This window comes from Zea mays, chromosome 5 (genome assembly GCF_902167145.1).
Source record: "Zea mays cultivar B73 chromosome 5, Zm-B73-REFERENCE-NAM-5.0, whole genome shotgun sequence".
In the NCBI taxonomy this organism is placed as follows: Eukaryota; Viridiplantae; Streptophyta; class Magnoliopsida; order Poales; family Poaceae; genus Zea; species Zea mays.
The window spans coordinates 26,483,283-26,505,847 of record NC_050100.1 but is presented as its reverse complement, the minus strand read 5'-3'; the positions used below and the strand labels follow the sequence as shown (position 1 = coordinate 26,505,847).

General features: G+C 47.9%; 3 protein-coding genes across 6 annotated transcripts in view; all 3 read right to left on the bottom strand.

The window, feature by feature from the left end:
• Positions 1–2,550: 2,550 nt before the first annotated feature.
• On the bottom strand, positions 2,551–3,455 carry LOC103626141 (uncharacterized). The gene is made up of 2 exons (XM_008646526.3): positions 3,114–3,455; positions 2,551–3,041 (listed from the first exon to the last, which is right to left on the bottom strand). The coding sequence occupies exons 1-2, from the start codon at positions 3,453–3,455 to the stop codon at positions 2,697–2,699; spliced, it is 687 nt and encodes a 228-aa protein (XP_008644748.1). The 3' UTR covers positions 2,551–2,696.
• A 3,257-nt stretch (positions 3,456–6,712) lies between these two features.
• Positions 6,713–9,977, bottom strand: LOC103628086 (uncharacterized). Its single transcript, XM_008648362.2, has 3 exons — positions 9,594–9,977; positions 8,544–9,524; positions 6,713–8,464 (listed from the first exon to the last, which is right to left on the bottom strand). The coding sequence occupies exons 1-2, from the start codon at positions 9,975–9,977 to the stop codon at positions 9,186–9,188; spliced, it is 723 nt and encodes a 240-aa protein (XP_008646584.1). The 3' UTR covers positions 6,713–8,464; positions 8,544–9,185.
• Positions 9,978–12,494: 2,517 nt separating this feature from the next.
• Positions 12,495–22,565, bottom strand: part of LOC100192003 (uncharacterized) — an 83,289-nt gene continuing 73,218 nt past the window's right edge. For 2 of the 4 annotated variants that reach the window (XM_008682781.2, XM_008682782.2), the window contains 4 exons: positions 13,796–13,858; positions 13,527–13,694; positions 13,249–13,308; positions 12,730–13,147 (listed from right to left, as the gene is read on the bottom strand). In XM_008682781.2, coding sequence (XP_008681003.1) covers positions 12,962–13,147; positions 13,249–13,308; positions 13,527–13,694; positions 13,796–13,858 — 477 coding nt within the window. In that variant the 3' untranslated portion in view covers positions 12,730–12,961. Of the gene's footprint in view, positions 13,148–13,248; positions 13,309–13,526; positions 13,698–13,795; positions 13,859–22,565 lie in introns of all 4 variants that reach the window. The other 2 variants (XR_002269392.1, NM_001137427.1) reach the window with 2 other exon arrangements.

Below are 22,565 nucleotides of genomic sequence, written 5' to 3'. Positions count from 1 at the left end.
CTGTGAAACCTGATTTATGTGGTGATATTTGTGATATATATGGTGTTGATGATAAATGTGTTGATTCTGTGATGCGAATGATATATAATGTGATGTGAATGATATATATCTTTTGTTTGTTTGGATGGAACAGCAAAAACAAATAAAAAAGGGACATCCTGGTCACTTTGCCGAGTGTAACACTCGGCAAAGGTCGCTTTGCCGAGTGCTATGACCATGGCACTCGGCAAAGAAGGAAACCTGGGAACCGGTAAAGCCATCTTTGCCGAGTGCTGACCATGGCACTCGGCAAAGAAGGAAACCTGGGAACCGGCAAAGATGTCTTTGCCGAGTGCCGTTGCCAAGGCACTCGACAAAGGGACTGGCAAAGGGGCCCACTGGAGGGTTCTTTGCCGAGTGCCAGTCCACCAGACACTCGGCAAAGAAACCTCCTTTGCCGAGTGCCTACTAGGGCTCTCGGCACAGAGACTGGCTGTGGGGTCCACTAGACCAGTCTTTGCCGAGTGTCGCCGTTGGCACTCGGTAAAGGATCCGTCACCGTCACTTGGCGCCGTGACGGTGACTTTTCTTTGCCGAGTGCCAAATGGCACTCGGCAAAGTCTTTGCCGAGTGCCCGACAAAAAGTACTCGGCAAAGAAGCTGTTGCCGATGTACAGTTCGCCGAGCCTTCTTTGCCGAGTGTTACACTCGGCAAAGGCTTTGCCGAGTGTAAAATAGCCTTTGCCGTGTGTTTAGAACACACGGCAAAGAAGCTGATTCCGGTAGTGTAGGCGGGTTGGTGACGCGGGGTTCATGATGACGGGCGGAGCCACGCCATGCATGACCGCACCATAAGACTGAACCGTGAGACCCACCACGCACTACTATGAAGACATTAGGGGTGAAAACGGGACGGATACAGACGGATACTAGGTCGTCTCATATCCTACCCTAGTACAATTTTCTCGGATACATGATCGGATACAGATAGTTAAAATCCGGGACGGATATAGGACGAGATCGGGTAATAATTGGGGCGGGTAAGAAACGAATATCAGATATTAACCGGATAGATAACGGATATTAGTCGGATAGTCCGTCCTGATGATATTAGGTTCCCAATAATCCAACAGAAAAATAAAATAAGAAATACACAATCATGTATATGATAGCTTAAATATAGAAAAAATATTGACAAAATAGACACATACAATTCAAAGTTACTAATCACAAGTTCATTATAGAACTAAAAACATAATTTCAAAAAAAAATCAGCAACATATCCCCTCTTTTAGGCATACTCTATAAATCCACAAGTATATAACAACTAGTAGATAGTTAACACAAGTTCATTATAGAAGAAACAACACAATTTTAAAAATATAGAAGAAACAACACAATTTTAAAAATAAATCAGGGTCTCAGGCAGCATGCTTTGGTCTATTGGGTCACGTTATTCGTCATTAAACAAATTAACAAAAGTTATTTTCGTCCAAGGCTGCAAGGCACGTTAACGGATGGGCTAGCCGACTGGGCTTGTTCGCATGCTGGTCGACTGGGCTTGACTGCTTGAACGAGTGAAAAGCGCCAAGCAGGCTAGCGGCTTGCACCAGAGACTCCACGGACGCAGGAACTGAAGTCGGGTACCCGCTACCCGGGTACTTATATCCTACCCGTACTTTCCGGGTATTTGTCGGGTAGTGGTCATCCTATATCCTATTCGTATCCGATTGATGTATATCCGGGTAGTATCCGTATTCGACCCGTATACAAAATTACCCGTATTCGGTACCCGAAACCCCGGGTATTTTAAGTACCTGTATCCGGTATCCGCCGGGTAATCCCGTCCCGTTTTCACCCCTAGAAGACATCAGCAATACACTTGCTACATGGACCTGTATGATAGACAAAAAGAGTGGTATGCCATACCAGGAGTACGACTACGCACGATCCTAGAGCGCTTAGGGCAGCAAATTTCTCTCTCATGTAGAAAGCAGACCACCTTTGTAAGGTTCTTCCCTTGAGATATAAAAGGGAAGGTCCTCCTCCACCTTCAGGACACACGCATAAGTTGTAACAGTTCTCAGGCAATACTACAATTAACACTACACTGGACTAGGGCGCAGGGCTGAACTAGTATAACTCTCCGTCTCACACCTCTCTTTTGGAATTCTCATGATTCACCGTTCGGAGTGAGTCCACGCTAGCATCCCCTACCGAACACAAATTTTATTGTCACACGGTTTTCGAAACCACGACAGATTCCTCCAACCATCTTTCTAAGGAATGATAGCCATGTTTTGCAGAACTTTGATGAATAAAGGTTAAGACATTAAGTCTCTTCGAAGTTTAATATGTTACTATAATCTTAATTTACGCTTTTATGCATTGTTTTTTGATATATTACACTTGTGACGTCAACATATGTGTAACCCTCGATAAAAAACTTTGCCGAGTGTAAAATGGCTAAGCGAGTCCGATAGTGATGCAAGTGTTGATATATTCTTCTATGAACAAGATAAAAGGTAAAAAAAATATATATTTTGATTTAGGAAAACAAAATGGCCTATATTTATAGAGAGGAAGTACGTCTCAATTAGTGTTGTTTATCCGGCGTCCATGAAATCAAATTGTATAACAATGCTAAACCCGTTGGGAGAGCTAGGAGGAAGGTACGCAATACAGAGGAGTATTATTATGGAGCGATTCGGTCGTCGTCAGTGATGGCCGTATTTGGCCTTGTACTCCAGCCACAGCTCTTGCACGCACTTCCCCGTGATCTGCACGAAGTAATCGTCGCTGTAGCCGTTCTTGAGCTTGGTGTTGAGCAGCGCGACGAACCCCGGGCGGAGCGAGTCGCAGTAGTCCAGGAACCTGGCCGTGACGTCGTAGCCTTTGTCCCAGCTGCTCCCCTGGCCGGGCTGCACCCAATGCGCCGGCGCGTAGCCCGCCCGCAGCCGGACGAAGTCGGCGATCCCTTCGAAGACCCACCAGTGCGCGTCGTAGTCCTGCAGCCCCCACTGCCACACGTGCACCGTCTCGTGGTACAGCACCCCGGTCACCTGCACACGCACGGATGTAGTAGTTGTTGACGTAGCCGGCCGGCCGGCGCTGAGCACGATCGTCGTACGTACCTCTGTCTTGACGTCGCCGGTGTAGTTGTTGACGTAGCCGGCGTTGAGCACGATGGTGCTGCCCTCGGTGTAGGCGATGCCGTCCATGGCATTCACCACGAGGGTGACGCGGTCGACGGGGCGGCGGTCCGCGGGGCTCGTCTGGTTGAACACCGCCCAGGCGAAGCAGGAGGCGTCGGAGAGGACCTGCGCCGCGTAGCCCACGCCGTAGCTCCGGTCGAAGCGCTGCCCGCCGGGGGTCGTCGACGCGTTGTTTATCGCCTCGAACGTGACGGCGCCGGCCGTGGCGGCCAGGAGGAGGAGGAGAGAGGCTATGCTGCCCACTCCGGCGAGCTGCTTCATCTCCTGTGCTTTGTGAGCGAACGACGAGGGGTGGTCAGGTCAGGGTCGAATTTATAGGCGAGTCAGATCAGATCCTATTTTGATCTGCTTGCCAGGGCTAGCTTGGTAGAGACACGGTGTCCTCCAAGTTCTTGTATATGGATCTTGCATTGACTTGGCAACAGAGCCGAATGAGCTGCTGCTGTGCACTGCATGCGCTGCCGACCTATCGTCACCTGTGACATGTGTATGAGAAAACGCGACAGTGCTTACAAATGTCACGCTGTCCTGGATTTGTTGTGTTGCTCTTGGATTGCCGGCAAAATGCGCCAGTGAGAGCAAGCATAAATAAGATAATATAAGCGAGTTATACTCTCATTTGGCCTTAACTGCTAGTCCATTTCAGTCGTCAGAATTGGCTAGGCCCAAGCGGAAGCATAATAACAAACCAACAGCTTCCTGTGACATGGTGCCATCCTGTTTTAAATTGATTTTCAACCTTCTTCTATTGATTTTCAAGTCTATGGTGCCCACTTTTCTGGATATAATGTTTAATTATATTTTCAAATGTAAATATAAATTTTGTAGGATTTTTTTGAACCTTATTTTACATACATACAGTTCATATAAATTTTTGTTTTAAACCTTTTTCTACATTCTAGCATGTCAAACTTGGAACATATAGATAGAGCTGTTTCCAAAATCTTGATATCAATTACGACAACTTGCAGTGGTAATTCACTTCCCACGTGTTGGGGCGAAGGCGTACCGCCCCCTCGCTCGACCTTTTCATAACAGGGATAAAACATGGAGGAAAAGTGAAAGCAGACAAAGGGAGCGTACAAAGCAGGCGAAGGCTTCACCGGTCCTCGTCGAAACCAAGAACGGTGAAGGCCTCTACGACTGCCGAAGACCTGGCGCATGGAACACGAAAGCTACGTGTCACCACTCGCGCGTTATTTAGACGGTGGTCCCGTGTATTACCGTTCTGGGCCGCCTGGTCCCACTTGTAAGCCAGTGTGTGGGTAGAGTTGATGGTGTGTCCGTTCGTGAAACTTAATCACGATGTAATAACCCGTAATAACCCTTGAGAGGGGAATATTTCAGGGATAACATAGGTAACCAGGTGTATAACTATTTTTGACAGGGTGAAACTGTCACCTGGTTATCTATAAATACACCTGCCCTACACTCTATAGGAAGGAGCTGAAAAACATCATTGCGCTAATACACTGTGTTAGCAGGCATTAAGTCATTTCCGTTCTCCCACTGTTTGAATTAGCTTAACCATGTATCGGCAAGTTCCAACACCACGCTGCCCAAAGGTCCCGGGTTTTTTTGGGAAGGCCTATTTTTTTGGATTTTTTGTTCCGAATCATAATACGTCCATTTTTTGCATTTTAACTCCTAAATCAGATCTCATCACACCAGAATTCATATAAAATTTGTCATCACACATTGACCATACCATGACCCCACAAATTCCACACTAGAATGCCATCACATATTCACCATCACAAATTCAGTACATGTTCACTATCAATCACAAATTTAGTGCTTACAATTATAATTCATCACAAAGAAAAGCAACACAATAAAACCATAGAAACATAAAAGCCTCTAAACAACTTCTTCAACTCAACCATGTTCTCATTCATCTTTTTCAAGCCAACCATGTTGTCATTCATCATCTTCAGTTCGACATCCAATTTGCCCCATTTCATAGTCACATCTGCCCTATTTGTTGCCACTCGTTCGTCCATATTAGACGCCATCATGTCCCTCGAGCCACCCACCAACCCCGCCCCTTCAATCATCTTGACATAATCGTTCATCCACATGAAGAAATTGCACATTTAAAAAATCTAAACAATCCAAATTAGGTTTCACAATTTAACAGTAAGAACAAAAATGAAATCAACTGTAATGGGCAAAACAAGGACGAACCTTATCTTGGTGTGGCTAGCTTTCACACTTCACTAACTCTCGACCAAAGTTGTCGTTCTCCCACCTTTTCGATCTGAGTCTCACAAGCGACTCCGATCTTTCGCATTTGGGGGCAACGAATGAGCGACACTAGACCATACCTAGGCCATCCTTGTCCTCTATCGGAGGAGGCGTTCGTCCGCGACATGCATGAATCCATGCTACTAAACACAGACAATCTAGGGTATAGATCACTCTCTGATATAGATTACTCAATAATGAATATTGTAAACAAATATTTGAAAATTTCTAACTCTTTCTCTTTGTCATACCTGTTGTTGTTACACATTGATAAAGAAATAAATCCATTATCCATAAAATTATCCAATATTCATTATTATTTTACAAATTAATTAATTTAGCACAACTTGCGAGCCAGAATGAACCAACTCGGCTCGGCTCGCTACTCGAACGAGCTTAAAAATAGGTTTGGCTCGACTCACTTGAGGCTCATGAGCCGCTCCAAGCCGAGCCGAGCCACTCCGAGCTCGAGCCGGCTCGCGAGGCTCGAGCTTTTTTTCAGCCCTAATAAGTAGTCCTAAGCCAATGGTCAATGCACCTTCTAAAGAAAATGCTAGTGTTAATGGACAAGCAGTTTTTCCTAAGGTTATCTATGATCCAAAAAAATCGGGATAAATCTTGATGACAAGACAAGGGACATATTAATAGATAATGAGTCTATAAGAGAAGAAAATATTATATTCCCTTTGGATGGCAATGCGAGACATCTTTTATACATTCATTAGTCTAGAAAGATGAGCATTAATAGAGAAGTTCATAATAGAAAAGGGTTGATTTATTCAATGACCTTACATCTAGAGATGTTAGAAGAAACTTTTAAAGTAGTATTATAATATAAACTTCTTAAATTAATTCTATACACAATGAATACTTATTGATTAATAATAATTAGCATTATTGGTATTATTGTTATTATTATTATTAGAGCCCGTTTTGAGTCTAGGCTGGGGTCACCAAAGTTTTAGGAGGGTACACCTATAGATGGCCAACAGGCCGGCCCGGCACGACCCGGCACGGGCCCGGGGAAGCACGGCCCATCAGCCAACGGGCCGGCCCGGGCACACGGGCTTAACGGGCCGTGCCTAGGGAGCCCACGTGCCTGGCCGTTGGCCCAGGCACGGCCCTCTGGGCCACTCTTCGTGCCGGGCCAGCCCGCTAGGCACGCTCAAAAAAACGGGCCGTGCCAGCACCAGCCCGTCAGAGATCCCAAACAGCAGAAAACATAGAGAAATTTAACCAAAGTTAAAAACAGCAGAAAATATAGACAAATATAATAAATGAGCTGTTTTGTGCAATGCTGCCTCATTAAAAACCTTTCTAGGTAAAACTCACCCTTGTGAGAAACCCTAGAAAGGAAAAAAGAGTGCAGCCAGCTCAAAAGTTTAATCACTAAATTTGTATCTGTTACAGATGTATATTACAATACAAAATGACTCTCTCACAATCACTCAATGACAAAGCAGTGAAAGCACATGTCAGATGACCACATCACAGTCTAGAAGACTACAACTAAGCAGCAACAGGTTCATCTTCATCAAGAAATAAATTCTAGAATGAGTCCTCAAGCTCTGGATTGTCAACAGCATGTTGTTCTCTCTTTTCTCCTAATTCCCAATCTTTTAATCAAGTCAGCATCTCCACATTCTCAGGCAATAAGCGTCGTCGTCGCTCCTCGATTATCCTCCCTGTCAAACTGAAACAAGACTCCGAAGAGACAGTAGATACAGGAACAGACATAATATCCCTTGCCATTATGGATAAAACTGGATATGTTAGCTTGTGGTCACGCCACCAGAGAAGTATATCAAAATCATCCTCATAAGAAGTGACATTGTCACTGTCTAAGTAGGCTGAGAGCTCACAAATAGCAGATGAAGATGAAGCAGAAGGGGTAGAGCTAGGGGGAGGACCAACAACACCTGAACTGGAATCTCCAAATATTCTTCCCCAAGCTTGTTTTCTTTTACCTGTATGAATAGAAGGCTGAGCAGCCCTTTGAGCCCTAACTGCACCAAACTTAGTCTCATATTTAGTAAACAGTTTATACAATTCATTTTTTACATCAGCATAATATGTACTGTACTCACACCCAGTGCACTCTCCAAGTAAATGCAACACATTAAAAAAACCTCTCATCTTAGCTCTAGGGTCCAGAACTAATGTAGTCCTCCTTAGCATTACCAGACCAAATGTCTGAGGTTAATGCAACCAAAGAAGTAGTAGGCAACACAGAATTGATAAGCACATTACGTCGTTCAGTGAAAAGCTTCAGAAGGTCTCTAGTGGTGGTCTGTCTAGACACTTTGGTAAACCTAGGGTTATGAGCACGGGCAATATAATCCTCCCAGGCCTGTGACTCACCAATACCTAATGGAAGGTCAAGCCTAGCAATCAGACGACACAACTCAGTTCGAGCAAAAATAGGATCATATTCCCAATTGTGTAGAGAACCATCAGGATTGAAAGCAAGCCTAGACTGGACCCTAGCAGCGTGATCAACCTTCTTCTTACAAGCTTTCTGGTGTCTAAGCAAATGCCCAGTACCAGCAGAAGATCTAGCAGATAAACGAGTCTTACACATTCTACAAATAGCAGCAATTCGAACATTGGACCCATTCACTTTCTCAAATACCTCATCAAAATCAACCCGGACAGTAGATTTACGCTTACCAACAGATGAGGTACCAGTACCACCATCGGTGCTGGTGGAGCCGACCGGAGTATCGGTGGCCGTAGCAGGCCCTCCACCAGCGTTGGTCGGATTAGAACTTAGATCGACAGGAGCAGAGGTTAGATCGATACCGAGCAAAGCAGCAGCGTCAGCCTGGATGTCGTCTTCGTCATCTGGGACAAGCCCTGCCGCGCGAAGGTCGTCGTTGCCGGTGACCGGATTGACATCGTCATCATCCGCCATGGCGACCTTCACCGCGGACGGCCGATCTCCAGCAACGTCCCTCAACGGAGCACGCAGTCACCGTGCCCGATCTACCCCAGAGGAGGAAGACGAGGCATCAGCAACTGACCTACAAAAGAGCAAAACATTATACAGTTAGGGTTAGGGTTAGGGTTTACGAAAGATCTAGGGTTAGGGTTAGGGTTTACCTGTGCTACCGGAGCCCGATGCCGGAGAACACGGGGGCCACCCAGACGACACACGACAGACAGAGACCGATTAGAGACGACGGCGAGCTGGGGAGGGCCGGAGGGGAGGATGAGACGACAACACGAACTCACATAGTTCACCGAGAGAGAGGGGATTGGATAGGGGAGAGGGGTTAGAGAGGAGCTGGTGGATCGAGGTCACCGGCGTCGGGGACGGGAGCCGAGGTCGCTGGACAGGGGCGGCACCGCGACGGAGGCGTCGGAGGGGAATCGCCAATCGCCAAGTCAATCGCCGCCGAGTCGGGAGAGAGAGAGGGAGCAGGGTGCGAGTGCGAATGCGAGTGCGAGCGGAGGGACTGAGAGGTGGGCCCCTTGGGGCGAGGAGGCGAGGAGGTAAGGGGCACGGGCGGCGTCGGCTACGGCCTACGGGCCCCGACCGGGCTCTCCGCGTGGAGCAGGCCGTGCCGTGCCGGCCCACGTGCCTGGCCAGCGGCCCAGGCACGGCCTGCTCCACTGGGCCGTGCCAGCCCGTGCCCATCCCATACGTGCCGGGCCGGGCGCGAACCGGGCCAAAAAAACGGGCCTCGGGCCGGGTTAACGGGCCCGTGCCTCATGTACATCTATAGGTACACCAACACCACATCAGGCTCCGTATTTGGCCTTGTATTCCTGCCACAGCTGCTGCACGTTCTTCCCCAGAATCTGCGCGAAGAAATCGTCGGAGTATCCACCTTTCAGCTTGGCGTTGAGCTGCGCGACGAAGCCGGGCTTGAGCGAGTCGCAGTAGTCCAAGAACCTCGCCGTGACGTCGTACCCCTGATCCCACCGGTCCCCCTGCCCCGGCTTCACCCAGTGCCCCGGCGCGTAGCCCGCCTTCAGTCGCACGTAGTCGGCGATGCCCTCGACGAGGCCGCCGTTCGCCTGGCCCTGCCCGTCCCACTGCCACACGTGCGTTACCTCGTGGTACAGCACCCCAGCAACCTGAAACACGACGGATGAAACAATGAACTGCGGTAAGTAAAACACCGCCGCCCGCCCTGCTGCCTATACCTCTGTCTTGACGTCGCCAGAGTAGCCGCCGACGTACTGGGCACTGAGGTGGATGCCGTTGCCGCTGGTGAAGGCCACGCCGCCAATGTCCTCGACGACGAGGGTGACGGAGCTGACGGGCTTGCGGCTGCCGGGGCCGGGGCTGGGCTGGTTGAAGGTCTTCCAGCAGAAGGAGGAGGCGTCCGAGAGCACTCGCCTCGAGTATGCGACGCCGACATCCCGGCCGAACCGCTTGCCGCCCGCCGTGCTCGACGCGGCATTCGTCGCGCGGAACCTGACCGCGCCGCCGGCCGTGGCTGCCACGCCGGCCAGGAGAGAAGCGAGCCCTACGACGACGGCGGCACGTCTCATCATCGTCGTCTCGCTTGGGACTGTAGGCGCCATGGAACGACGGGATGTGGTGTGAGGGATATAAATAGCTGGGCAACCGGTGGCAAGATAACATGCGTGGCGTCGCGCCACCAAAGATTTCTAGGGCATGAGGCATTATGGTTGACTCGGGGGTATGTCAGTCAAGCACTACCTCGGTTGTGGGTCGACAAACCCACAACAATGAAAATATTTTCTCTAAATATTTTCATCATTTTCTCTTACCCTAGGTAACAAAGCACTACCTCGGTTGAGGGATCTAAAAACAATTGTGTAAGCACTACAATAATTGAAAGTTACATATGTGATTGTTTGTAGTGGATCGCTTCAAAAAAAAGGCAGAAGGTAAATACTAGCAGTAGAAGGAAAGCAGTGACGTTCAATTGTTTTCATTGTTTTTAGATCCACGGTCCAACTGTTGAAGATACTGAATTATCTAATTAAGATCTTTAGTAATAGATCATTGTCTCGACACAAATGTAATGATGTACTCCGGCATGATGATCATGTTAAATATTTTGCTGTCGTTGTTTATTTATATTGACATTTAACAATCCATGCATCAAGATTCTTCATTTTGTTAAGTATTTCCATCATTACTATTGTGTCATTACATATGCTAATGCTAGACATATATTTTGAAGCTATTAAAGTTTAAGTGTGCATTCAGATCCTCTATTGCTAGGATTAAGGACCCAATGACAAGCACCCATAGCCATTCTAGCATAAAATGGAAATACATTTTCAATGACAACTTGCTCATTTCAATTTTGTGTGTTCATTTTCAATAACGGACTCAAAGGGAAGTGTTTTTAGACATTTAGCTCGAAGCCCTTTGAAACTGAGATCATGGTTTGAGCTCGCTATAGAAAATAAAATAATCCCACGATGGGCTACTGTTGGGGAGGTATCTGGCCAAATGCCCCAATAATCAAAATAGCTTCCACTTGTTATTTTAGGACAAAGGAGTTAGTGTGGTTTGAAAGATTGTGACCTTCGATTCAACGGTACAAGAGATGTACGTCGGAGAAAAGCTTCAAATAACACACTTTGTCAGATTGTTGTCTGATCAGTGGATAACTAAGAATAGATATCTTCAAAGGAGCTAGCAAGTGAAGCTTCATCCATGACAGGAATGCAATGTTAGAAGGATGAACGATGAGACCTTCGTCTAAGAATAGTCTCTAGAAGGCATCTCGACCGAGAGAAGACATGCATGGCACGTTAGTATAGTGAAAATACATAATTGTACATCCTTGAATATGAAACGCTTCTATGTAAGAGCGGGGTAAAAAAATAATTGTGCATAAGATTCTATAGGAATTCGACCACTATAAATAGGTGAATAGGGTGATCGTCAAAATGGTCGACTATTCGAGGACTATGTTTCGACATTGGGTCAAGAAAAAAGAGAGCCTACGAAGGTATAAATTTGTTGCTAGAGTTCTTAATTCTATTCATGCATACACTTCATTGTTCCTTCATTTGTTTCTAGCCCTTATTTCGTCTTATGGCAATGGTTTTTCCTCATATAATCATTTGATCTGAAGGTCATTGTCTCACAAAAGTACTTCATGGAGATGAAATAATATCCATTAATTTCATTCATCAATTATTGCTAAGGGTAAAAGACACTTGTATGACCCCCCCTGAAGTGAGGGAAACTACAAATTAATTGTATTGCTTTGTTATTGTTCTTCTAGAATTTCGACAAATCCCCAATAATAGGTGTTTATGAAGTGCTTAGGTTAGTTAGATTGTTATCATTAGTGTTTGCTCTTGGTTTTTCGTAGTGATTAGAAGTGGGGAATAGACACCTCTAATCCTTGGTGCTTTCGCGCAACACTATATCCCTTGAGTTTTGCACGCAACATTGTATCCCTTGATGTTTGTGCATGACATTGTAGTTGTACGAGGAGAGGTTGTAATACTGTGAGATCACACCAAGTGCATTTATGGTGTGGGCACCACCATATACTGGCGGGAACAAGGCAACAACATTTCAATCAAAAACTCAATAGTGGAAACGATAGAGAGCAACCAGGAGAGGCTAAAAGTGGAGCATCACTAGGCTCCGATCTATCAACGGAGTTACCTGACCATGAGCATTCTCTTGTGTGGGGCTCCTACAAGGATTAAGAGAAACCTTGAACGCTTCTAGATCTCATTTTAATCTTCCACGTTAATATTGTGTTATCTTGGTTATGCACTTTTTTCCTAGCTTAGTTATGAGCTAGCAGATATATTTAAAATCTAGGTCATATATCTTAGGTGTCTCTATTCCCAATAATATGGACAAAGTATGATACGTTTTAACACAAATATATAAAAGAGAGAAAATATAAAATTAGTTGAGCGATTTCAAAATAGTATAGGATTTATGATGCAAAAACGAGATTTTAAAAATGGCAAAAAAAATGCTCCCAAATTTTTTAGCCACTTAAAACTATCCTCTCCAAAAAAATATCTAAAGCTAAGTTTAAAAACAATAGCCATGCAAAATATTGTTTTGTATTGTAAAGTGCATTGTTTATAATGTGGAGTTTAAATATAGAGATAAAGATGAGTAAGTTGCTAGAGATAGTCTAAGACCACAATATCTAAAAGAATTACGCAAACAGCCAGCACAACTTTTAGGAAGAGCTTCTATGCCAAAACCAATCCTTGGTTCAGTTTGGCCATCCGCCATTGATAGGGATCTTTTTTTTTGGTCGCCAATGTCAAGGATTTTGATTTAGAAAGCATCCAAGATTTCAGCAACATGATCTATCTTGTGGACCACCACCACCGAGAAACTAGGACTCTATGTTGAAGACCACGTCATAACACCACTGCGCAAACAAGCATTAAACTCTTTAACCCGTCACTCGATTCAGCACCTCGTCAAACAAATGCTTCCACCCATATAGGTGGGCGATCTCGACCAACTGAAAAAATATATGGCTCACAACTTGCAATTAACAAATGCTTCCACCCATATGGGTGTTGGTTCCTACGTATCATTGCTTCTTCCTAGTACTCTCTTCTTCTAGCTCTCCTAAAATTTGTTCGGCCTCGCAAAGCAACTCCTGCAACCCCGGTATGTGTGGAATGGGAAACAAGCTCTGAACCATATCGATCAGGCTCGTCAGGCATATCATGTAGTCCTGCTTGGCAGCATTTTTCACCAACCTTCGTGTATGAGGCTGCAGCAACAAATGACGCGTCAAAACGGCCATTTAATTACGAAACCGTGCTGGTAGAGGGTCAGGTCAATACATGCATTGCATGAGGGTCTAATACATACCTCTTTGTAAAGTGAAACACACTTCTGCAGAGCATCTTGAACAGAATTATAGTCTTGCTCCTGAAATTGAAGGGGGCAAATGGTCAAGCTGCAAGCTTCACTAGCGATTATCGCTTCCAAAATGAGGTTTTAAATGCGGAAAACATTGAAAAGAAGTGACAAAAAAACGTGTTCGAAAAATCATGTTCTCTGAATGTGACACCTATTATTACAACAATGATTAAATCAAGAAAACATATATCTTAGTCAATTTAGCAACAAAAAAAAATTGTGCAGACCTTTCCAAACTTATTTTTAAAATGGATTTGCAGTGCGCTATATCGGGCATATATGGTATATGTGTCGGTCCATATAAATGGCCGAGGTGTGCCTGGTATATGTACAGCTTCAATTTTGAAGAATCCATGCTTCAAATGTTCCAGTGGAAGCCTTAGCAACAGTACCAACTACTAAAGAGAACATGGTGTATTAGAAAGGAAATAAATTACATATAACATAATTCAGCAGTTACCAATGCATAAAAGCAAGTTTACAAAAAGAAAATTACCCCTTGCCCTAGCAACTGCTTCGCTGCAATATCAATGAGTCCAAAAACATGAAGTGCTTGAAACTGCACACGTAATACAATACACAGTATTATCAGTTAAAAACCAATATAATACAGAATTAGGTAAAATAGTTAACACCCAAAAAACAACAACATGAGCTTGGTTTTTTTCATCAAAGAACCAACAAAACATGCACTTAAGGAAGAATTGACACGATTTATAAGGTAAATTAGGCCAAAAAATTGTACAAATGCACGATTAATTCAGGAAAACTGGCAAAAAACCTAAAACACAACTGCTCATGTGACTGACCCAAAATAATACGGGAGCCCACCATGTGTCATCATCCCCATAGCAACCAAACAACTCAGACTTCACCTAACACACCAAGCCCACCAAACTGCATGTTATTGTTGCCAAGCATCATCACGCCCAACAACGAGCAGTTCCGACTTCGCCTCTATGAGCCCAGACCAAGAATGTCGCCCACCCACCAAAAGCAAGAAGCGGCACCAAGGAAGCAAGGGCGTCGTCACCACCTCAGCATGCTGGGCACAAATACAAAAGGTGAAGTCCATCATAGGTCACTGTCATCAAGCCCGATGCAAGAACAAACAGCAGCTCTGACATCCTACAGTTGGAATATGTGAAACCCTAACCCTAATCCTGGTTGGGACTATATTATATAGAAGAGTTAGGTGGGCCGAAGCACATTACAACAGAGGAATCATGGAAATATAGGGAAACCCGAACCTAACCATAATCAGTGGTCTAACACCTACCATAGATGTTAAGGCATCGCTTAATTGGAAGATCAGCCCATGGACGGGTAGTGTTAGAGTATATGGCTAGGCCCATGTACAAACTCTATATAGCTACCCTCTAGGGTTAGCCCTAATTATCCAATTATTACCTTAACATGGTATCAGACTAGGTTTTCCTCCCTCCCTCCTCTGCGACCCCACCGGCGTGGCGCCGACTGCCGCGTGGGTGCGCCTCGACAGCATCGTGCTCACCTGGATCGTGGGGACGATCTCCGTTGACCTCCACAGCCTCCTCCGGAACCTTCCTCACGCTCGGGCTGCTTGGCTAGCCATCGAGGGCCAGTTCCTGGGCAACGCCGAGGCCCGGGCTCTCCGCCTCGACGCAGCCTTCCGCACCTTCGTCCAGGGGGACCTCAGCGTCAGTGAGTACTGCCGCAAGATGAAGACCATGGCGGACTCACTTGGCGATCTGGGCTGCCACGTGGAGGACCGCATCCTCGTCCTCAACGTCCTCCGCGGCCTCAACGATCGCTACACCCACCTCCGGTCGTTGATCATGCGCCAGCGCCCCTTCCCTACCTTCCTCCAGGTCCGCGACGACCTCGCCCTGGACTCCTGGAGGCGATCACCCTGGGTGCTCAGGCTGCATCGATCTCCGGCCCGGGGTCCTCATCCTCCACGACTGCACTGGCGGCTTTCACCCCGACCCGTCCACCTACTCTGTCATAGTCTGCCCTTGGCCCTCGTCCACCCGGGCCGAGCATGGGTGGCGGGGGTCGAGGTGGCGGGAGCGGTGGTGGTCGTGGCCGCGGTGGTGGTGGTTCCAGCGGTGGTGCCCGTGGCAACACACCGACGCTGGGACCCCAGTAGGGTGCGCCTTGGCCCACTTTCCACCACCCGTGGTCAGGGCGCATCTCCATGTGGCGTTCCAGGGGCAAGGTTCTGAGGCTCGTCCCCCGGCGGCCATGTTCGCTGGTGCGCAGCCGGGGTTCGCCTTCGCCTCTCCGACGCCCTGGACCTCGACGCCTGCCGCTTCGTCGTGGCCCACGCCGCCGGCTGCTCCACCGTCCGGGCTGGTTGGTTGGGACGCGGCCGCCCTGGCTGCCTTCCAGACTCCCACTCTGACTCCACCGATGGGTCCCGAGTGGATCGCGAACACCGGTGCTACTTACCACACCACTCCCGACCCTGGTATACTCACCTCTGTTCGCCCTCCTTCGTCCTCTCTCCCTTCGTCCATCATGGTGGTGAATGGCTCGTGTCTTCCTGTCACATCTGTGGGTGCCGCTGGCCCTCTCGGCTCTTTTCGCATTCCCGATGTTCTTGTCGCTCCTTCTTTGGTCCACAATCTTCTTTCTATTCGCCGTTTTACCGCTGATAATTCTTGTTCTGTCGAGTTTGACTCTTCTGGTCTTACTGTGAAGGACTCGGCAACTCGGTGCCCCCTCCTCAGATGTGACAGCACCGGCCCCCTCTACACCCTTCGGCTCCCGCATGCCACCTCTTCTTCGTCCTCGTCGCCTGACACTGCTGCTGTTTTTGCCACCACCACATCTTCTACTACCTGGCATCGTCGCCTTGGACACCCCGGACGTCATGCCTTGCTGCAGCTTACTCGTAGTGGCACTATCCCATGTACTAGATCACCTGAGGAGCATCTATGTCATGTGTGCCAGTTAGGCCGCCATGTTCGTCTTCCTTTTTCCTCCTCTTCCTCTCATGCTACTCATGCTTTTGATCTTGTACACTGCGATTTGTGGACTTCACCTATTACCAGTATGTCAGGTTACAAATACTATCTTGTCGTGCTTGATGATTTTTCTCATTATGTGTGCGACTTTTCCGTTGCGTGCCAAGTCTGAGACTTTCCCCACCCTCCGCCACTTCTTCGCCTGGGTGTCCACTCAGTTCGGCCTCACCATTAAGGCCGTTCAGTGTGACAACGGTCGGGAGTTCGATAACTTCGCCTCCCGTGACTTCTTTCTCTCCCACGGGATCCAGTTGCGGATGTCTTGCCTGTATACCTCCTCCCAGAACGGCAAGGCTGAGCGCATGATCCGCACGACCAACGACACCATCCGCACTCTTCTTCTCCAGGCGCACCTACCGGCCCGCTTCTGGGCTGAGGGCCTCCACACCTCTACCTACCTCCTCAACCGTCTCCCTTCCACTGCGTGCCCGGCCCCCACTCCTCACCAGGCACTCTTCGGTACCCCTCCACACTATGACCACCTCCGTATCTTCGGGTGTGCTTGCTACCCGAACACCGCTGCCACTGCTCCTCACAAGCTCGCACCTCGTTCCAACCTATGTGTGTTTCTCGGCTACTCCCCAGACCACAAGGGTTACCGCTGCTTTGACCCTCCTCTCGACGGGTCCTCATCTCTCGCCATGTGGTGTTTGATGAGTCCATTTTTCCTTACTCCACCACACCCACACCACCTTCCTTCGACCCTGACCTTGACCTCTTCACTCCTTTTCCGACTGACGTGGTGCTCGAGCCACCTATTCTTCCTCTTTCTGCAGGTACTTGCTCGCCGCCTATTGCTCCCGGCCCGGTGCATTGCCCGGGTCCGGTGGCGTCACCTCTCCGTGGGGCTCCGTCTACGGCCGCTCCTGGGTCGAGCGGGGCTGCCGGGACAGCCCCGCCTGCGGGGCTGGCGGCACCGGCCCCTCCGGCTTGCTTTGCACAGCCGGTGCGCGTCTACCAGCGCAGGCTGCCGCCGCCAGGGTTCGCACCAACGGCGCCGTCGTCGCCCCCGCCGCCGCCGTCCCTACCGGTGACCTCTTCCCCGGTGGCGTCGCCGGTGGCCCAGTCCCCACCGGGGACACCTACACCTCCGCCGCGGCCACTCGCGGCACGTGTCCAGACGCCGGTGTACCACCCACCGCTCCTTCCCCGGGACCCGCGGCACGTTCACCCGATGGTGATGCGGCACGCGACTGGTACCCTGCCGCCCCGGGTTCTGGTGGCTACACACGGAGACACGCAGGTCTCTCCGGTACCCTCCTCCGTCCGCACAGCCCTGCTGGACCCCCACTAGCGTGGGGCGATGGAGGAGTACCCGCTTGTCGCCAACCAGACGTGAGATCTGGTGCCCCGTCCGCCCGACGCCAACGTGGTCACCGGCAAGTGGATCTGGACGCACAAGCGGCACGCCGATGGTACCCTAGACCGGTACAAGTCTCGCTAGGTTCTTCGGGGCTTCACTCAGCTCCCCGGAGTCGACTACGACGAGACCTTCAGCCCGGTTGTGAAGCCGGCCACCGTCCACATGGTGCTCTCACTGGCCCTCGCTCGCTCCTGGCCCGTTCACCAACTCGACGTCAAGAACGCCTTCCTGCACGGCGCCCTCACGGAGACTGTCTACTGTTGTCAGCCGGCAGGGTTCGTGGACTCCTCTCGCCCTGACATGGTCTGCCGGCTCAACAGGTCACTCTATGGCCTAAAGCAGGCCCCCCGGGCGTGGCACTCCCGACTGGCTACGTTTCTTGTGACACTGGGCTTCGTGGAGGCCAAGTCAGACACGTCTCTATTCATCCACCATCAGGGAACAGAGACTGCCTACTTGCTTCTCTACGTGGATGACATTGTCCTCACCGCCTCCAGTCCGTCACTTCTTCGCCGCCTCGTCGACGCACTTCAGCGGGAGTTTCCGGTCAAGGATCTGGCGTGCTTCACCATTTCCTGGGGGTCACTGTTGAGCCTCTCCCCTCCGGACTCCTCCTTCACCTGCGACAGTACACTCTTGACATTCTGGATCGGGCCCAGATAAGTGACTGCAAGCCCTGCTCCACCCCAGTCGACATGCAGGCCAAGCTCTCTGAGACCACGGGTGACCCAGTCGTGGACCCCACCGGCTACAGGAATCTTGCTGGTGCCCTTCAGTACCTCACCTTCACCAGGCCGGACATCTCCTACGCCGTGCAGCAGGTCTGTCTCCATATGCACGACCCCCGGGAGCCCCACCTCGCGGCTCTCAAGCGCCTCCTCCGCTACCTCCGGGGAAACGACGACTACGGGCTGCTTCTTCACCGGTCCAGTTTGCTGATATCTTCACCAAGGGTCTTCCGTCCTCAACCTTCGCCGAGTTTCGCTCCAGCCTCAACATCAGTAGAGGCTAGTTGCGTCTGTGGGGGGATTCTATGGTATAATGTATGTCTTCCTTTTGAGTCCAGTCTATGAACTCCGTTGCGACGGAAGTTCAGACTGCGGGGGGGTGTTAGAGTATATGGTTAGGCCCATGTGGCTAGGCCCATGTACAAACTCTATATAGCTACCCTCTAGGGTTAGCCCTAATTATCCAATTATTACCTTAACAGGTAGAGTCACTTTTCTTCAACCATAGCCATCTCATTCGGAGAGCCCAGCACAGCTCTGGGAAACTAGAGATTCCCAAGCCTCCCAAATTCAACGGCCTGCAAACCTTTCCCCAAGCGACCACACAATGCCCACCCTTTTGCTTCCTTCCTACCTCTCCACAAGAAGCCTCTTTAATCTTGTTAATAGCAACAATGGCCCATTTAGGAAAATCAATTGCCATAGCAGTATAAAATGACATACCAGTGAGAAAATGTTGAACTAAAACCCTTTTGTCTGCCCTGTTCATCATATCAAGTGAAATGGTTATGGCTGGAGAAGACGGACCCGAACAGGCCTTGGCATGGGCTGTCCATCCCAGTGCAACGGCAGGTTAGACAATTCTTTGAGTTGTCTGAGTTCACCGTGATAGGAAATGGGGCTAATGCTCTCTTCTGGTCGGATAGATGGGTGTATGGGAGTACTATCCAGGACATTGCCCTTGAGGTGGTACGCATGGTTGGCCGCAGGGCATTTTCTTCTAGAACTGTGGCGTAGGCTCTGGATAACTGGCAGTGGGTCAGCGACATTCAAAGCCCCCTTTCCTTAAGAGAGATACAACAATACTTGTTGTTATGGGATACTTTGAGAGGGGTTTTGCTTTATCAAGATGCTGATAAACATGTATAAATGCACACTTCTTCTGGGCAGTTCTCTTCAAAGTCTTGCTATAATGCATTTTTCATGGGGTTCATTTCCTTTGAGCCATGGAAACGATTGTGGAAAACTTGGGCTTCCCCAAAATGTAAGTTCTTTCTCTGGTTGGCAATAAGAAATAAGTGTTGGACTGCTGATAAAATTAGGGCCTGATCGTTTCAACTTATAGATTATAATAATCTGGATTCTAATCTAAATTATATAATCCAGATTATAATCTATTAGATTATAATCTACATGTAGTTGTTTGGTAGTCTAGATTATACAAATGTAGATTATTCACAAAGACAACAGTACCCTTGTTTGTTTATTTGAGGTGAGGAAAGAATGATGGCATATATTGTAATTTCTATTTACATAACCATGGGTAGTTGTTCTTTTGCCAAAAATAATCTCAAATAAGCTACTCTTGAGGAGATTATGAGATTATCATAATCTGGCCTTTAGTTTATATAATATGAACTCATAATCTAGGTATTTGTTTACCTGCTGGATTATTTATGCTGGATTATATAATCTGGAGAGATTATAATCCGAAACAAACAGGGCCTTAGAAGGAGAGGGTTGCAGCACCCTCTAGTCTGTGCTTTATGTGACCAAGAACAAGAAACAGTTCAGCATCTTCTATGCACTTGCAGTTTTGCCAGGCAGTTTTAGCAATGATATCATGTTGCCTTTGAGACAAGGATATCTCACCCCTGCTGCTGATGAAATATCTTTTGCTGAATGGTGGAGAAAGGTGCTTAAAAAGGTGCAAAAGAGCAAGAGGAAAGGCTTCAATAGCCTCATAATTTTGGGGGTGTGCTGCTTATGGCTTCTTCGAAACAAGGCTGTTTTTTTTCTCGAACGCGCAGGAGAACTACGCCCCATTATATATTAAGCAAAGGAATAGAAAAAACAAAAAAAAACAAAAAGGTTTACAGTCCTCCTTACGGAGGCCAGAAACAGGCATACAAATATAGATCCATAAGGGGATCAAAAAATCAAACTACTCAAATCTTCCTAAGGCTCTACCAAGGGTGCAGCCAGATGTGTGAGGCCTTTTGCACCAGCCACTTCCCATCTTCTTTCCTCATCAGCAGCTCTGAGACTTGAAGACATACTTGGGTTGCAGCCATCAAAAATGCATTTATTTCGATGATTCCATAAAGTCCAAGCTCCCAGAATGATGAGAGAGTTAAGGCCCTTTTTTGTGAGACCATGTACTGCTCCTCCCACCACTTCCCACCATCCCAGGAAGGAGTTTGCAGTGGGCTGTGGTGCAAGAGAATGAAAACCAAATTTCCTGAGTAAAAGGTACCAGAATTCTCGGGAGAAGGAACATTGCACAAGGAGGTGGTCTATATTTTCATCCTCTTGGTCACATAGCAGACATTTCTCTGGATGATTTAGGCCTCGCTTCGCCAATCTATCAGTTGTCCAACATCTCTTATGGGCCACCAACCAAAGGAAGAAGCGACATTTTGGCAAGGCCCAGGACTTCCAGATTCTTTTATAATGTTCAAATGTCACAGATCCTAGGAACAGTCCTTCATATGCTGATTTGGCTGAGTACACACCTTTCGAGGCAATACTAAAAGTATGCTTGTCGTCAACCTCCGGCTGTAGCTCGATGCCAGATATCAAATCCCAAAGCTGAAGGTAATCTGTCAAAACCCCTACTGACAAAGCTCCTCTGATGTCAGAAATCCATTTGGCGCTAACAATTGCTTCCTGAACTGTCCTGCAATTGATTACCCGCTTCGGAATTGCGCCAATCAGCCTTTTGATGGAGTAAACCCTTCCTTGAGCTCTGTTAAAAGTTTGCTTTTGGATGAGTTGAGTTGTTGAGATATGGCTGGTGCTAAACAGTTAGCAAGTCTTGGTCTACCTGCTGCTATTAGTAGGGTCTAGGCTGTTTTCCAATCTGGTCTAGTGTTTATGCTTGCCCACTGGGCATTGTACATCGGTCCACTTTGGACCTCTTTCATCCCTTAATATAATGATGTGCAGCTCTCCTGCGCGTTCGAGAGAAAAAAAAGTTTGGGAGCTTATCAACAATTTTGTCCACCAAGGGTAAGAGCTGGTGTTTGCTCAACTTGCATAAGGAAAGAGGGATTCCCAATTTTTTTTTCGAGACGCGCAGGAGAACTGCGCCCCATTATATATTAAGCAGAAGAAAAAAGAAAAAAACAAAGGTTTACAGAAAAAACCTCCTTACGGAGGCCAGAAACAGGCATACAAATATAGATCCATAAGGGGATCAAAAAACAAACTACTCAAACTTCCTAAGCCTCTACCACGGGAGCAGCCAAATGAGCTAGGCCTTTTGCACCAGCAACTTCCCATTTTCTTCTTTCCTCATCAGCAGCTCTGAGACTTAAGGACATACTTGGGTTGCAGCCATCAAAAATGCATTTATTTCGATGATTCCATAAAGTCCTAGCTCCCAAAATGATGAGAGAGTTAAGGCCCTTTTTTGTGAGTCCAAATACTGCTCCCCCCACTACTTCCCACCATCCCAGGAAGGAGTTTGCGGTCGGCTGTGGTGCAAGTGAATGAAGACCAAATTTCCTGAGTAAAAGGTACCAGAATTCTCATGAGAAGGAACATTGCACAAGGAGATGGTCTATAGTTTCTTCCTCTTGATCACATAGGAGACACTTATCTGGATGATTTAGGCCTCGCTTTGCCAATCTATCAGCTGTCCAACATCTCTTACTGGCAACCAACCAAAAGAAGAAGCGACATTTTGGCAAGGCCCAAGACTTCCAGATTCTCTTATAGTGTCCAAATGTCACAGATCCCAGGAACAGACCTTCATATGCTGATTTGGCTGAGTATACACCATTCGGGGCAATACTGAAGATATGCCTGTCTTCAACCTCCGGCTGCAGCTCGGTGCCAGAAATCAAATCCCAAAGCTGAAGGTAATCTGACAAAACCCCTACTGACAAGGCTCCTCTGATGTCGGAAATCCATTTGGCGCTAACAATTGCTTCCTGAACT